Source organism: Solea senegalensis, unplaced genomic scaffold (assembly GCF_019176455.1).
Source record: "Solea senegalensis isolate Sse05_10M unplaced genomic scaffold, IFAPA_SoseM_1 scf7180000013869, whole genome shotgun sequence".
In the NCBI taxonomy this organism is placed as follows: Eukaryota; Metazoa; Chordata; class Actinopteri; order Pleuronectiformes; family Soleidae; genus Solea; species Solea senegalensis.
In genome coordinates this window covers 100,298-117,934 of record NW_025320909.1, presented here as the reverse complement: position 1 = coordinate 117,934, position 17,637 = coordinate 100,298, and the positions used below count along the sequence as shown (strand labels likewise).

Sequence of the window (17,637 nt, the reverse complement as noted above, 5' to 3'; positions counted from 1 at the left end):
TGAGTCTTTATATCTCAGGCAGGGTCAATCATTTTCTTTTTCTTTTTTTCCCCCTCAGATTGATCTTCATGAAGACTGTCAAATAGTAGGTTTCATGATTTAATTCTGGGTGGCCGCTGTGTCCCCACTCTTTCTTGGCCGCTGTGCCTAAATCTATCTGCCTTGTCCAACATGGCCACGTTCTTTCAATTCTCCTGCTTTCCATCTGTCAAATAGCTAAGGGTTGTACATGGAGCATTTGCCACAGGTTGGTTTTGTATGTTCCTGTCTACTTTATTGGGTGGTCTGAAATCTGGTCCTTGTTGTTTATATTTTTGTGGAACTGCTGAGCGAGTGATTTGAAAGAATGAGGTGACTGATGGAGTGTTTGAAGTTCTCTCTCTGAATGAAGGGGTTGTGTGTGACTGAGATCCCTGGATTGAATAGTTAAGATGGTCTGAGAATATGATTATGTTCAGCAGTTCACATTAAAGTAGATATGGTGTCTTGAAGGGCTTAGAAGCTGGATAAGTTATAATGCACTAACAATTCCTTTTTAGGTCTGTCTACAAAGGGTGAGTCCATATTTTTTTTAATTTATTTTGCAGAGTAGGGAAATGAACACAAGAAAACTTCTGAAAACTATCTATGGAGGCGTTTTCTTGCCACTGTGCCCTTACATTACACTGTGGCCTTAACCACTTTTTCTTTCCAACTGTTTCTTAAGACGGTAAGTCACACGCAGGCCGCGGGCCATCGCTCCTCCGGCCGCCGTGCCGATCTGTCCTGGTCCTCCTTGTGCCTTTCCTCACTTCTAAAAGGGAAAAAAGAAATCAACTTGAACAGTTTTCTTTAGCACTAAAATATAGTGATGTTGGAGGACCAGATCTTAAATGAGGTTTAAATGGATGTTGGTGTACAGTTAAAGCTAGATAGTAGGAATAAAATTAATGTTGTGACTCTGTCACAAGGCTTAGACTTCTTGGCCGCTGTGCCTTATTTTGATTTATTTTTCTCTCTTTTCCATCGTGGCCATTAATCTACCGTTAGCCCTAGCACGTTAAAATAGATCCTGGTGATCTACAGTACCTGGCTTTAGATGGCAGCCCTGCCATTGCCTTTGTATGGCCATACGTCCCTTAATGCAAGTAGGCCCTGATCGCTAACTGAGCCCGCGCCTTCATCGCCTACTTGTGTCATTGTACGTCTGGCCTTGCGCGTATAGTCTTTTTACATAGGCAAACATGGGTGCCTTCCGCGTCCATGCACAGTAAGTGAACTAACCTGTACTTTTCTTTTAGCATCAATCAAGAGGAGCACCGACATCACTGCATGTCCATCCTAATTAGATTGCGTTTTAGTTGTGGTAAAATTTCAAATGTTAAGTGCAGTTTTTCTTTCTTGCTTGGCCACTGTGCCATTACTATACCTGCTCTGACCTGAATCTTGATTCTTCATGGCCACTGTGTCATGACTGTACTTGGTCTTGGTGTTCGTGCCAGTCTATAATTTCTGATCTGTTTTTCCAACTAAGTTTTCCTGGTTGAGTGTGTGGGTGTGTGTGTGATGACTGACTTGGACTGACATTTTTCTGACCTTTGGACCAAGACTAACACTCCAATTGACTTTACTGCACCAGAAAGGTGAACCCAATTTAGGCTGCAAGACTGGCAAGATGCACACCAATTAGGCAACAAGCAAATTCAAATTCTTTCAAAAACAGGTACATTTTTTTACCTTTCAGGTAAGTATTAAAAGCCTTTGCCACATGATCTTTGTTGGTAAATCGTGTCCACTCAATTTATAAGTTAATTTGCATCCAAGCATTTCCAATGCCTGACACAATGTCATTACAATAATCAAATTTTTGAGTGCAAAGGCCTTTATTTACACACTGACACATGCCAAGACTGCCGTCATGGCATACGTCACTGTCTCTCTCTCTTGCTGTTCTGTCTGTCTCTCTCTCTTTCGCTGTTCTGTCTGTCCCTCTCTCTCACTGGTCTGTCTCTCTCTCTTGCTGTTCTGTCTGTCTCTCTCTTTCGCTGTTCTGTCTGTCCCTCTCTCTCACTGGTCTGTCTGTCCTGTGTGTCTTTCTGGTCTCTGTCTCGTGTGTTTGGTCTCTGTCTGTCTGTCTGTCTGTCCTGTGTGGTCTCTGTCTGTCCTGTGTGTCAGATTTAGTCACTTTTTTAGTCTCAACTTAAATGGATGATTTTAAAGTTGATTAGTCGTGAGGCGTCTGATTTAGCAGGAAATGATGGTACCTTATTTTGAAATTAAAAATTTAATTTTGGTCTTGAATCTCAGTTATAGTTGCAACTTGGACTGTTGACAAACGTGGAAGCTGATGAATCATGTAGTAAATGCATCAAAGTTTACTGTACCATGTCTAAAGTTCTTTCAAAGTGCTGTTAAAATGTGGAAATTGATTATGATGAGCTATACCAGGTCTTTCTTTATTCTCAACTGGTAATTGCTTTGATAAGATAACTGGTTCCTGATTTGATTATGAAGCTAAACTTTTGATTTATATGCAAGTGTAGTCACATTAGGTTGTAGGTGTTATTCAGCCCATGGATAATATATTAATATATGATATACTTTAAATCTGGCATTTGTTGGCACATTTTGATATCCATTTAAGTCTTAAACTTTACGCACTGCCATCAGCCTTTGTAGTCGCTAACTGAAATCGAATTCAATATTAATGCTGACTTGTCTCACTCTGCCAAGTTTATTTCCCTCTAAAGGAGTTGAACCTTTTTGTGTTCATAGTCTTTTTGCGCGTCATGTTGGGAGGCCTCCCAGCAGGGGATTTTTATCTTCCCTTGCAAAACTATGCGTTACTCGCCTTAGGGATGCAGGGCTATCCTGCATAGTTTCTTTCATAAATTAGATTGTAGGTTGCAGGATTAGAGCGCGTTCCTTTTCTTTAGGAGGACAACAAACCTGGTAGAGAGACAACTCGGATTATTTAAGTGAAAGTTAAAGTTTAATGTTCAAACTTTTTATCTTTCGATAGGATGACTTGAAATAAAACCTTTATTCTGTGGGCTGAATTCAAACAGACAGAATTTGGCTTCATGTTAAAGACTGTTGTGCAAGTACCCTGTTGTAGCAGGAGTGAGCAGCTGCAGCTTTTTAATTTATTTTTCGTTATTTGATTTGTTTCTTGGATGGACTAGAGCTTTGTGGTTAACAGTGATCATGTAAACGTGTAAACAAGTGGTCTTTTGCCTCTTATTTGCGAAGCTGGCAGCTGGTTGAAATGATAGGACTTTATGGCTTGCCCAAAGTGGGATTTTTGATAGAGCATAGGGTTAACACCTCACCATACACTAGCTTTTTCAGCGAACAAGTGTCTGTAGTCCGTTATTACCCATGACTTTCTTTCAAATTTCACAATTTAGGCAGCTTGTAGAGTCATGCTTAATCCCAATGTCTTGATTGGTTGCATGAGAAACTGCTATCTCTTAGATGTGTTGGCGAAGTTACTTCTCTGATTTTTGTAGACTTGCCTTAAAGTTTCTCTCCGCTTTAGCTCTTGTTGAGCTATGCATTAAATGATTCCTCCAACTTGTCTCCATATCAATTTTTTTCTCCCTGCAGCCTTCCACCATCCACTGCTGCTGTTGCATCTGCTGAAGGTAGCCGTATCCTGATTCACTGCGTCTTCATGTGTTGGGTAAGAAGTGTCATTAGACTACTAACAATGTAAACACCTTTTAAATGCTTGATCTAATTTACCCAAATGGTTCATCAGTTTAGGACAGAAAGTCATTTAATTTGACATTCTTGGGGTCAGTAACTTGACCTCTAAATGTTTGGGAAACCATGCAAAAGATCGCAAGCTCTCTGCATGACCCAACAGCATCGATGTTTGAGTTATTTAATTGCTCAATTTTTTAAATCAGTCAAGATTTTATGAGCTGGGTCTTCTTCACACAACAGAGAACAAGGTAAATTGAGGCGACTCGTAACATGGTAAGGCATTTCGTCCTTCCCCTTCTTCTCTGTGTGTGAGGAAATCTGGCCACGGATCCTGACTGAGTGGCATACCATGGCTGTGCAGTTTCCAAAATCAGACAAGGATCCATCTGATTTTGTGACTCAGCCTGTCATTATATGCATGTATCTTCCTCCGAAACAAAGGATTTGAATGGACAGGTTTGTAGTGTAAATCACATCACATCACTTGTAGCTGGTGAAGCATTTGTTTAAATTGGGGTCAAGCATTTTCAGGTGTCTGCTTTGTCAATACTCTGATGCCACGTCTTGCTGAACACACGAGAAGCTCTGAATTGTGAAACTGCTGCCTCTTGCAGATGCTACAACAGCAATGGCTGTTGAAAGGCTTCAGGGAGAGAAAATGAGATCTGAGGACAAGAAAGTGGAATTGATTTCATGCTTAGCAAAATGAGGGTTTCAGCAGAGGACCTTTTTGTGGCGAGGCTACGGAATCAGAAGGAACGTTTGTCTGGGCAACTGGGAAATTTACAGTTTTTCATGCAGCTAACCAAGACATTGGGGTAAGCATCATTCCAAATGGCTGGCAAAGATTGCTTGTAACTGTCAGTGTAGGACAGGAAAGGCAGGTATATGTTAGGGAGGGCATCCATCGGTGAGCTCTGACTGGATGTGAGGACCTGTCACACTTGACCAGGTGAGCTACCTGAAGATTTGTCATTTGTTTACTTCTTTTTTTTTTCTTTTCTTGTGACTTATCAAATTCTTCCTTGTTTTGAAGAGATGACGGCTGCAGCACATTCCTGGATCAGAGGACTCCATGACACCACGACACGGAGAAGTCCCGTCCTGGATGGCTGTGATGATGACCTAGCCCAAGATGAACCGACCCTTCTACGACGAGGACTTCGCCCAAGATGAACCGACCTTTTCCACCTCTTTTCCACGGGATGTCTTCAGGTACGTTCTTTTGGATGGTACTCTATGTTTAATCCGTATTTACTTAATACTAAAGTGTGCTAACTCTTGTTTTTTTTTTCTTTTTTTGTCAGATGTTGGACCGTGCCAAACTGTACACATGCCTCAATGGCTGCTACGTCACTCTGCCCAGCAGGACATGACCCACCACCACACATGACAAAACACTGTACATGTGCGGCATCACCACACTAAAATACAGACATTGCTACTTTCAGTCTGTAATAGATCGCTAGCCCCCTGCATGGCCCAACAGCATCGATGATTGAGTTATTTAATTGGTCAATTTTTAAATCAGTCAAGATTTTATGAGCTAGGTCTTCTTACAAAAACAGAGAGTAAATTGGTCGACTCGTAACTTGTGGCATTTCAGGAAATCACAGATCCTGACTGATGGCATACCATAGTTTCCAAAGTAGACAAGGATCCATCTGGTGCTGGCTATCATGTATAGGTCTTCCTCGAAACAAGTTGGAATGGACAGATTTGTGTAAATCTCACTTGTAGATGATATTGTACGACACTGCTACTTTCAGCCTGTAATGTTAGACATTGAAAACTTGTATTTATTGCCTTCTTTATATCAAGTAAAACTTTTGTTCTTAACTTTATGGTTGACTTCTATTTTTCAGTGATTCTGTGATGAGTGTTATTTTGACAAGTTAGTACTTTGAACTTTAAGATGTGGAATTCTTTTTAAAACAAATTGCACTGAGCTGTTACTGTAGACTTGGCACCTTTTGACACTGCTCCAAGTGTTGGGTTGATCTTAACCAGAAAACTCAAACCCTATATGGATTTGTACAAGGTTTAAAGAATATAATAAATTAGACTCTAAAGCAGGGTTTATGCTATGCAGTGGATGGTGATGCTGCTACTTGCCCCCATCTCACAGCTTCCTTACTTCTAACACTAAATATGGCTAATGAACTGAACATTAGACTACTTTTCTTTAAAATGACAGTTTTTCTTACAAAGTTATAGAGTTTAGTTGTGTTGCGAGAATTGAAATTTTCACCCCTTTGCGCCCCCAGTTCTCATACACCATGTGATATTTTAACTAACCATAAGCATCGTAAGCTCCTCAACTTGTCCACAGTGACTGCACCAATTTTGAAGGTGATCACACCAAAGCTCTAGGAGAAGTTTGTTCAAATACCATTAGTGCGAAATGGCCAAATCTGGCCAATTTTTTTATTTTTTTATTTACTTAATTTTGTGTCCTTATACAATGCTGGAAGGAGAACCAGGGGATATGTTTGTCAAATAAACTTTGAACACACAAAGCAGAATTGGCGTCCTACCTTCCACAGCGTGTCTCGGTGCTGTCTTGCGCCCCCTCTTGGGCTCATCACAGATCCACTGCTCACAGCATTGTCCACGAATTTTGACCCGACGTGGGGTTTGGCACCAGACCCGGGGAGGCTTGGACTCTGTGCACAGTCCCACACATCCGATGGCACCATTCACACAGACACACTGGTATTTACAGCTGGGCTTGAAGCTCTGCCCGTTGCGGTATATCACACCGTCGTGCTCACAGCCTGTACCCACCATATCTGATAATACACAGAGGGGAGATCCACACTCAGACTGTAGGAAGAGTTATATACAGGGCAAAGTGCAAACTACTAGACACTCTATTACAGTGACGTCTTTGCATGTGTTGTCAATGCAAATATTCTTAGAAACAAAATCTGTGATGTCTTGGATATCAACAAAACTGTGACAAATCAAAAACGATCACATAAAATTACCAACATTTTTGTCTTTCATTTTTGCAATATGTGTGGCTTTTAACCCTTTAGTGCTCACGCAGCATGGACCTGTGCCGCAGGTGCACCCATGGTAAATTGCTATGGGGTTTTATAGGACACATATTGAGGCTTTCATTTTTTTGAGTCAGAGTTATGATTCATTTTATATCACATTTTTAGTCATGATATAAAGTAGCAATAATTGTGCAGAAGTCACAAAATAGACTAAAATGAGCCAAATTCAATCCGTTTTTTTAAACATTTTGAGTACTTTGTGCTCAGGTGTGTTTATATAGTTTGTGAAAATTAAATTTTTCTTTCATCAGATTGTCTAGGTTGTGCTGAAAAAAGGATATAAGACACTCTATATTGCACATCTTCTGTATATAATGTATGTTTTAATATAGTAATGTTCTAAGGGTTAATATGATTTACATTACATTTGTGACGACGCAGCTTTGCTTTCATATTGATTTATATCCCACAAATGAAGCAGTAGCAGAGCTCTGATGATGTTGCTGTCAATGTTTTTTCATGCAGCTACAAACTATAAAATGATCAATAATCACAGAAGCAAACACTTTTTTGTCTCGTTGGTTCTGGTGAGTGACACTTACATGCACACAATCCTTTTTCGTACCTAGGCTTGTCCGAGCTGTAGTCACAGTACAGTCCCTTGTGGTAGTCGCACGTGTCCGCCTCGTTGCACACCTCGCCCACCTGCCGGGCGCAGGTTTTGCAGCAGCCACATCCGTCCATGATGAGGCTCACACCGGGTGGACAGGATGTGATGGCAACGGGACACTCACAGGGCCACTTGCAGTACTGTGTCCGGTTGTATAGATCTGTGGGTGTGGATGTGACGGCTGTGGCAGGCGGCATGGCAGTGGAATTCTGGGAGAAGGCCTGAGAGAGGAGAGCGGACAAATTAGACCTTGAAAACGTGTTTATCAAAACATAATAAATATCATAATAATTGCCCAAATAAGTAACTTTCATTACACGGAATATACACACATTCATTTGAAGCCTCATATTTGTGCTCAGCTCATCTTCTCTTTTCTTTTTGCATCACTTTGGCCTGATTGTATTTATTTTAGCAGCCAAATGTAGCCGTTAACTTAAAAAAACTGTTGTACCACTGTTCCATTCAAATTAGATAAATGTGACGTACATTGATTTTTGTAAATATGAATTATTGTCCCAAGAAATACATCACTCAACTTTAGTTTAACAAGGAAAGGGAGATCACAATTATCCAAACAAAACATAACAAAACAAAAGCAGACTGGCCCAGTCCTAATATTTTAATCTTCTTAATCCTGAATTATTCCGTGTCAATCCTGTTTCAATATAAATTCCACTGTTCCACAGGATTCAAATGAAGCTTATTTGCACGCATCTGCTTTACTACTACAGGCGTGACAAACACGGCATGTGTCGTCATGTTGTGAAATAATTTTAAAGTATTGTATTTATAAGTACTGTCAAAAAAACACACACAAAAAAGAAATCACTGAGTGAAGATAATCCTGCGTGTACTCAACACTTCAGAGGTGTTTCATCATCACATATTAAGTCCACAACTGTGTTATCTGTGTGTTGTGAGTCTTCCAGGCCGTCTGCCAGACTCACACACACTAACAAGCTTTGCGTTTTTTTAAAAAGCAGATGTTCTCAGTGAAACAGGCCACGTGGGACATGTGAACAGCTCAGCCCTGGTTTTGGGCAGTGACTGCTTGTGTCTCTGCAGAGGAAAAGTGATGTTTTCGTTTTACAAACAACGAAATATGGCATTTTAGAGTTTGGAGAACATGCTGTGTATGAGAAAATGCCAGATAAGTGTGTTGTGCTATCACATTAACTTACATTTGCTCAAGAAAAGAGAAGTTACATTTACTGCGAATGTTCTGATGAGGCTGCTGCAGCTACTGTTTCCCTCATAATGACTTCAATATGATGGGGTCTCGAGACAGGGCCTGGGAGTAAGGCCAGATATTAGTATAGTATACTCATAAATCATAGCATGATCCATAAGAACACTCTGTAATTTGTGGAAGACACACATAATAATATACACATGTGCATACATCCACGTTTAACAGTGATGCTTCATCATCTCGTGCATTTGTCATTTCCAAGAGCTTGTTCTTTGCACTTCAATGAAATTATACTTGTATTAATAGTACAGATTTGAAAGCTAATGCAGAAAAATGATTTCTAATTAGAGCAGTGCCACTAGACCATTCCTCAGAGTTATTTAATGTACCCTGCAGCTATCAGACTAAATTACAGGGCAAAACAATCATGCAAAAATGCCAATTATACAAACAAAGCAATGTAAATACTGAGAGTGACTGAAGCACTTATCATCTTGAAATTGTTCATCTTTCCCTGAGTAAACTGAATTATATAAACATTTAATCACTATGTAGATTAATCAGATAAACGTCATGGGTGTTTTAGAGAAACCTAAGCAAGACTGCAGGCAGAGGAAGATGCAGAAATCATTTTACATCCACAAAATGTTGACTTTTAATGCAGTTTGGATAAGATACATGTCACAGTAGCCTCAAAAATCAACCTCTGATTTGACCCTTTTCTCTCAAATACACACAGCTGTTTTCTCTGTTGAGTGAAGTGACAAGGACTGATGAGCCTTTTTCCCCTGCTGGCTCCGTTTGTCGCTCTCAGCCTCTGGTCACAACACATGACCTCTGAGTGCATGAGTACAAGAATAACAAAACACATCCTCAGGGGAAGAGGAGAGCATTTTCAAAAAATTATGCTTTGGGGCCCGTTGAGAAACTGTCACTTATGTGCTGCATAGTTTCAAATTCTTTCCAAAAATTTGCTACACTGACATGATGCAACATGAAGTTAGACTGTTTAACATATACTGTATATGAGCTATTGATGGTTCATCATTTTCAAAAGCAGAACAGCTGCACTGATTGAGATAAAGGACTGAGGGTGATAGAGAAGAGCTGAATGATTTGGATAAAATATCTAATTGCATTTTTTCTGAAATACAGTATATTGCAACATGACTTAAAGTCAGACTTCAAAACTGACTGTGTTAAAGATTTAACCCTCAGGCATCACTTTAATTTACTACCCTCTGAAGTCATTAGAGAACAAAAATGTCAACTTGCAATCTGGGTTTTGTTTCTGCATAAATCTCTTAAACAACTTCAGCCCTACCAAAGATTCAATCATTTTAGAGGATTTTAACCCATATAACTAATTTTTTTGTGTGCTTTTTCATGTAATCAAACTGGCATTTAAGGCATTAAAATCCTGATAATTATTAAATATTTGGTAGTTTTGATCAGGACTGAAGTTGATCAAAAGATTTAACCCCCCAAAAAGCAGAATAAATATTAATCTGTACTATTCTCAAAGCAGTTTTTGGAAGTGGACGTTTTTGTCCTAAATTACTTAAGAGTTTGGTCAATTTTTTTTTCACTGCGTTCTATTGATCTATTCGAAAAATTGAATTCCAAAATTTGGCAAAAGAGAGGTATTCTTACAAATAAATTGTGCCATATGCACTAACACAGTCACAGTGATGACCAGATTCAGAGGGAAAATTTGCCCAAATGTAACAAAAAATGAGTCAACCCTAACAAGCTGGAGTATCACCATAAAAAAATATAACAGCAATGCTCTAATTCAAGGATGAGAACAATAAAAGATATATATGTATATATATATGTATATATACACACACAAAGACAGATTGAGGTTTTGTAAACAACTTGTTCAGTTCTACAATGCAGATAAACAAAGGGGGATCAAAAAGGGCTTTAAAACGCTGTTCCTCGTATAACCACGAGGGGTCACTAAAATATAAGTCAGGAAATGAAGCTGCGCGAGTACTGAATTCTGAAATCTCACACTTGTAGCGTCCATCCTACGATATTAATAATCCGTAATGAATAATAACTTCTCCTCACAGGTGTCAGGGAGCTTCAGAGGGATTCATGAGTCACTCAGTCCATTTAACTATGTTCACTTTATGAACATAGACATGACGTGACTTCCTACACTATATGTGGAAAGGTGAGCTGCCAGTGAGATGCAAACAGAGGACAGTCAGACACACTAATTGATCAATTATGAGATCACTTTGGATTATCTAATTAAACTTAAGGAACATGATTTAAAAAAATCAAAAGCCCTTAGACTGTGAAACTCCCTGTCAGAGGAAATACATCAGGTCATATCATGGTCATTGTATGCCTTCATGTAATCGATGTAGCACTTTTAAATCAAAACACAAAACTTTATTTGATTACTCTGCATTTCCACATTTTAACTAATTAATTTTTTTTGTTACTTATTTGTTATGGTTTGTCTTCTTCATGTTTTAGTGTTTTTATTTGTGAAGTGCTTTGTATATTTCTTTTATAAATAGATATATCAATATCAATAATAATTATGATTAATATGACGAAGAACAAATCATAAATCCACCACTGGGCACAACAAATGACATGTGAATACAGTCTTCCTTGCAGGGGATATAGAATATGATAACAAAGCACAGTAAGAGTATGGTCATAGTGTGGAAATAAATAACTTTGCAATAGCAATATGGTAATACCACTTAATCACTAAGTAATAACTTGGAAATAATAATTGAAAATGTGTGTGTCATCCCCACAAAAACAGAGCGTTTATGTCATTTCCATGGTGATACAAAAAGAAGAAGAAGAAAAAACAGAAGAAGGAAACAGTGATTTAAATCGCTCCTTCATCCCACCTGTTGAATTCCGCCTGCTGTTAGAATCCACAACAGGAGCCAACTCATCACTGGTCGTGAACCGCAAATGCATCGAGTCCAGAATGAATTAAGTCCCGTTTCAAACGCACGATTCTTCGCGCTCCGCAGGTGTGCAAATGCAACATCCTCCTCGCTCCGTCGCTGTCATCTCCGCGCAGCACAGCGCGCGACCTGCGCTGACAGCCTGTTAAAGAGTGAGGGCTGACGTAAGGTCCTGCATACTTCTGACAGTGGGACGGTTTCTCCTCCTCCTCCTCTTCCTTCTTCTCCTCCTTCTTCTCCTCCTCCTCCTCCTCAGATCACTGGCAGCTCCTGAGGTCAGGGCGTGTCCCGGGACACCATGCTCTCCAATCAGGCCCCCAAAATCTGATGTTTCACTCTCATCTTTATTGCCTCACTGAATCTCCACCTTATGACCGACATGGCTGTAACTGCACCAAGAAACGAAAGCTGCATTAAATGATAATTGTGTAAATAAATAAATAAATATACAGTGGAGGTTGTCTACCTCCTGTAGAGAGGATCCATTTAAAAATCAGGGTCAGTGCCTGGTCCACAGATGTTTACTTTATTTCAATGATGTCATCCTTCTTTCCCAAACTCTGCCACTTTGCTTTATATTCAGTTTTCCTGGAAATCTCAGACTGTTCCTGTGTGAGAGATGACGCAGGCGAGGGAGCCGACGAGAAGAATTCCACTTTGCTCTGCTCTATGGCCAAACGGAAAATGACTGTTATTTCAGTTATGCTCCACCACTAATCCCAGCACATGCCACTGCTCTGCTGACTGTCGTACAGTAACTCAATGCAGCGCCGGAGGGAACACAAGGAGAGAGAGAGGGAGTGATAGGTGAGAAATGAGCACTTTGTCAAGAAAGTGGCCCATGTGCCCCAGGTCTGAACCCAGATCATTTACTGATGATCCTCTAAGTCCTGTCAGAGGGCTGTCGGCCTTTGAGCTGATCTGAGCTACAAAAAAGCCTCTGCTGCTTCCTTTCTCTCATGTTTCCCTTCATCTTGACTTTTCCATATGTGTCACACTCTTTCTCAGATTTCATGTCCATCCCCACTTCTGCTCAGTGGTTGACTTCAGATTAGATTATAGTTTTCAGATGGTATAGTATAGTGGAGTAGAGTATAGTATAGTATATTGTAGTGTAGTATGGTATAGTATAGTATAGTATAGTAGAGCATAGTATAGTATAGCATAGCATAGCATAGCAAAGCATAGTATAGAACGGTGTAGTGTAGTATAGTATAGCATAGCATAGTATAGAATGGTGTAGTGTATTATAGTATAGTATAGCATAGAATAGAATGGTGTAGTGTAGTATAGTATAGCATAGCATAGAATAAAATGGTGCAGTGTAGTATAGTATAGCATAGCATAGTATAAAATGGTGTAGTGTATTATAGTATAGCATAGCATAGCATAGTATAGCATAGTATAGCATAGTATAGAATGGTGTAGTGTAGTATAGTATAGTATAGTATAGTATGGTATAGTATAGTATAGTATAGCATAGCATAGCATAGCATAGCATAGTATAGAATGGTGTAGTGTAGTGTAGTATAGTATAGCATAGAGTGGTGTGGTGTGTAGTGTAGTGTGGTGTGGTATAGTATATAGCACAGGACATGGCATGGTATGATATGGTATAGTATAGTATAGTATTTAATGCAGATTAGATGCAGATACCTGATTGAAGTTGAATTTGCATTGGAAAAGTAGAGAATAGAAAATCAGATTATAAAATTGTGATCATAAAAACCAAAAAATATGTGTAGATTGATATGCACAGGACCTGAAAATGAGGGAGAGAAAAAAAAAGACATTAATTCATGTTGTGTGAAAAAAGGCCGTCTTAATATTTCCTATACTAAAAAACACTCAATTCTCAAACATTTCCCTTTCTCGACTGACACAGGAGTGACACACGTTTCAAACCACAGATGGTATCGTTCATGCTCGTGTCGGCATCTGTCCTCCATTTTCTGGTCTGATACAATAGCTGTAGTTAGCGTTAATGACATGGACATACAGTATGCATCGTTAGGTGACGTCAGTCAAAGCAGCGCCGCACGCCAACTCCTCTGTGCTGTTAATGCTTCTGTTGTGGTGGTGCCTTTGACAAAAATATCTCCTAATGAAAGCCATGTCTGACATGTCTGCTGCTGAGCTCTCGCATGAAGTCGACGTGGAGCTCCGTTTGTCAGCTGACTTGAATTTGTGGTGTTCAGTGGTTCACATGAAGTTGTTTAAGTTTGGAGAAAATATTAACTATATTAACTTCCTTCTCATGAGCTGTTACGCTGAGCATCGGAAGATACTATACAACAAAATCTAACGTTCGTCAGGTGGATGGAATTTGTAACATGAGTAGCTTTACTAGCTGGTCCCCTATTTCCAGACTAAATGCTTAGTACTCATGTTATCCACATTAAGGCTCAGTGAGGAAGAATTAGTGACATCCAATGGTAACAAACAGAGGACTCCTCCACTTATGGCACTTTTCCACTATACAGTTTTTGCATGACTGGGCTCAGCTTGGTTCTTCTTGGTTTGGTGACAGACAGGTGGTTTTCCATTATTATAGTACCTCCTCCGTGTTTGTTTTATTTTATTTTATATGCAACTTTTAAAACTTTGTTTTATATGCAACACAAACTAGTGACAAGCAATATTTAAGCATTATTTTCAGTGTACTGAATCATTAGAATCTGTTAATTAAAAACATCAGTTCCTGCATGACCGGAGCACAGACTCTGTCTGACGTAGACACTGTGTCAGGCTCACAGGGTTAAAAATTAAGATTAACGCAGGTTTTCAGGATTTTTAAAGTCTTTTTTAACTGATCTACAGCTTGGCATTGTTCGGTTTGATTCCTGTGTCGGACAGGTTAGGGTTCAGTGACTGGCAGTCTGTCAATGTCACAGTTTAGTATTGGCTCGGCTTGCTTGAAACCTTGTAGAGTCAATCTGAGTCAAGCCATGCTAAAACTGTATAGTGTAAAAGTGCTATTAGTCCTCACTTTCCCAAGTGTGCCAGTGAATTACAGTAGCCTCCACATACTTGAAAGATGTCATTCTTCTTCGTTTGTTTATTAAGCTTCTGCTTCAAAATGCACACTCTGGCTGGTTTGTCAAATTGGGCTGCTGTCTGGTGACCTCTGTAAAGCAAGGCCCTTGCCTTAAGTACATAAAAAGTCTACAAAAATTCTTATATTAAGGCGATTACACACTACAAATATACTCTCTGCCAATAAGTTCTGCAGAATGTCACAGTATACACAGAGTGAAGAGCTGAAAACAGGAGTCGAGTTTCCACTGCTCGTAAGTCAAAATCATACCCTATGTGAGCATATTTCCATACTTTTGCACTAAAAAAGCACTAGGTATAGACGTGTGATTGAAATACACGACCATGTATGTCTTGAGAAGCCCCGAAGCCAAAGCATGTTTTGGAAATCCTCAAGCTTCAAAGTTAAGTGTCGTCGCTAATCCTTCTCACAATGGGAGACTGCATTTATGGCACCCCGAGGCAACCAGAAACGGCTGAGGGGATAGATGAAAAAAGAAAGTTCCTCCACAGCACAGCACTGTAACAACATTTTCAGATGAGTTTGCTCTTGTCGTCTGCAGCTCACAGCCTGTAAACTGCCTCCAACAGCAGGGTGTTTTCTCTGCAGCTTGAAATAACTCAAGATCAAAAAAGAAGACATATAGACTCAAATTACAGTCAAGTTATTGTAAATGCAGTGATTAATGCATGTTGAAATTATTAGACTTGAGAATGATGCTTATTTAAAAAACTCCTGCCAGCAGAACATTAACAAAGCTAAGCACTAATTACGAAAACCAAACATAAACAGACTTGATGTGTGTCAGGCTCACCTGTCGAGTCTGGAACTCAATAATAAACATGTTCTTCTTTGTTTAACACTAAAACCAAACTCACTGTGGGTTTGTGTGTGGTGAGATCAGGAGTGAGTGAGTGAGACAGTCATACAGGAAGTCACCGAACTCTCACGCTGCCATTAATAGGCCCAGAAAAAGACACGTTGAAACTTTGAAAGATAAACCAAAATATCTGTTACATTTAAACCATCGTGAAATTAGTTCACACGGTGAAGCCTGGAGGTGCACATGGGGCTCGCAACAGCTAAGAGCGAGCGTCCTGGGCTCTGAGAGTAAATTTAGTTCAGTCAGACAGGTAATAGTGAGGTCGTTTACCTTGACATGGTTCATCTTCGTCCGAAGAGTCACATGATGTTACTGTGACGTGCTGAGGACAGCATCCCAGGTGTGAGATAGGACGTAGGTCCCATCCTCTCGGGTTGTCTGGCAAACCTGTATGAGGAAGACATGTCACAGTAACAGTAATCACGTAACAAATAGCTGAGACATGTCAACAACCTTACTTTTACCTGTCTGACTAAACGAAATTTAAGCTCAAATATTAAGAATAAGAATAAGAAGACAGTATGAACCTTTTCAAACTATCCTAGGTCCTGACCAAAATAGGGACAGAGAGGACGTCCCACGAGTACGTTACTCATGGGACAAGATGCACACTGATGAGGTCACTAAAGCAGCAGTCTAGTTTCCGAGCACTGGGTGCTTTCCCTTGCTGCGTTTGATAAAACTTGCTGTTGCGGTGTTTCTGTTGGGTCAGGAAAATCAAACCCGATTCCAGTTATTGATAGACTAAGTCAGTCTATCAGTAAGTAAATGTGGTCTAGAATTTTTTCATCTTCACATCTTATCTTCATCCAGCAAAAGTGCCAGAAAACGTCTTCAGTCAGAAACAAAAACCCACGTTTCCTGCCTTAAGCTAACAATGATGTGGACGTTGTCTTCAATCAGCAGCTTGTTATGAAGACAAACATGCGTGAGATACTGTACATACTTGTACTGTTATAATAGTTATTGTGCATCATTTCAATTTTAAGAATTACTGCTTCTTCTTTGAGCCTAACATACAGTATAATCATAATAGTAATAATAGTTATTTTACGGACATTTGCTCCCCAATCCTGGCTGTCTCCATGACAACAGCAGTTGTTTTTTTAATTTTTCAAACCAAACATTTAGTTTAAGTTAACTGTCAGTTATAGCAATCAATTTGAATAAGTTCATATTTTTTCACAATAAAAGCTCTGAACTCGATATGAAATCATTTCTTTTGTGAAGACCCGGCCACTGAGGCTGGCGGGCCAGGTTTGGCCCACGGGCCACCAATTGCTGACCACTGGTTTACAGGAAGGTTGCAAAAGGTGTCATTTTTCTTAAAAAAAAATAAATCATGTTATCTGTTCATTTATTGGCATTAAAATAAGTAGTAATATATGGATAATCTTACATATAGCCCCTTTAATAATGGGTGGGTTCCATTTTATGCTGCCTCACTGCCCTAACTCACGTGACCTGAACAAAGACATCACACTAGCACCTGTGCTCTTCCTGCTTAAACATGTCAAAATGTCTGCTGTGAAACTCTCAGCAAGAACGAGAGCGAGCGAGCAGGCTGTGCTGAGACCAGTCCAGTAATTACACTGTCTTTATATAGCTGTGGTCTGAGACTCATGGACCGAGGATCACATCTGCACAGCTCCACTCGTACAAACCCACATGAACTCTGAGCCCTTTTACAGCGTAGCAAACATTTATGTGTTTTGCCACTTACTGTAATATGATGTAACAGGTTAACAGCAAATACTGTAGGTTCAGTTCTAACAACACCAAACTGCTGCAATAATGGAAATGTGTTATTTGTCTGTTGTTGTGCAACTCTGTCAATGGTCATCTACCTTTAGCATTATACAAATGTTGTTTCAAAATCGTTTCCTTTCATTGCTGTGTTGTTTTTCTTCCCGACAGGCTTTGCAAACATTTAGTTGGCAACTGCGCTGCCAAAAACAACTTTTATTTTGGTCTTTGGTGCAGCAGTGTCTGTGTGTGTGTGTGTGTGAATGTGTGCTTGCATTTGTGTACACACACACATACAAAAACACACACAATGATTTAACTCAGGAGTCATTTGCTTGTAATTGAATCTATTTACACCACAAGATTTTAATACCCATCATTCATTTTCCCGAAAACATATTTAAAATCACATTTGCTTTAGGATTTCCCCTTGTAACGGTCTGCAGCTACCCACAGTCAA

The 17,637-nt window shown here is 39.6% G+C and overlaps 1 protein-coding gene across 2 annotated transcripts; it reads right to left on the bottom strand.

Moving 5' to 3' along the window:
• Positions 1 to 426: 426 nt before the first annotated feature.
• Positions 427 to 12,630, bottom strand: ccn4a (cellular communication network factor 4a). Of its 2 annotated transcripts, none has more exons than XM_044015793.1 (5): positions 11,978 to 12,630; positions 11,449 to 11,900; positions 7,298 to 7,586; positions 6,228 to 6,482; positions 427 to 793 (listed from the first exon to the last, which is right to left on the bottom strand). In XM_044015793.1, the coding sequence occupies exons 2-5, from the start codon at positions 11,494 to 11,496 to the stop codon at positions 702 to 704; spliced, it is 684 nt and encodes a 227-aa protein (XP_043871728.1). In that variant the 5' UTR covers positions 11,497 to 11,900; positions 11,978 to 12,630; the 3' UTR covers positions 427 to 701. The 2 variants fall into 2 exon arrangements, with proteins under 2 accessions (XP_043871728.1, XP_043871729.1); XM_044015794.1 differs by having other exon boundaries at positions 12,037 to 12,630.
• Positions 12,631 to 17,637: the final 5,007 nt, after the last annotated feature.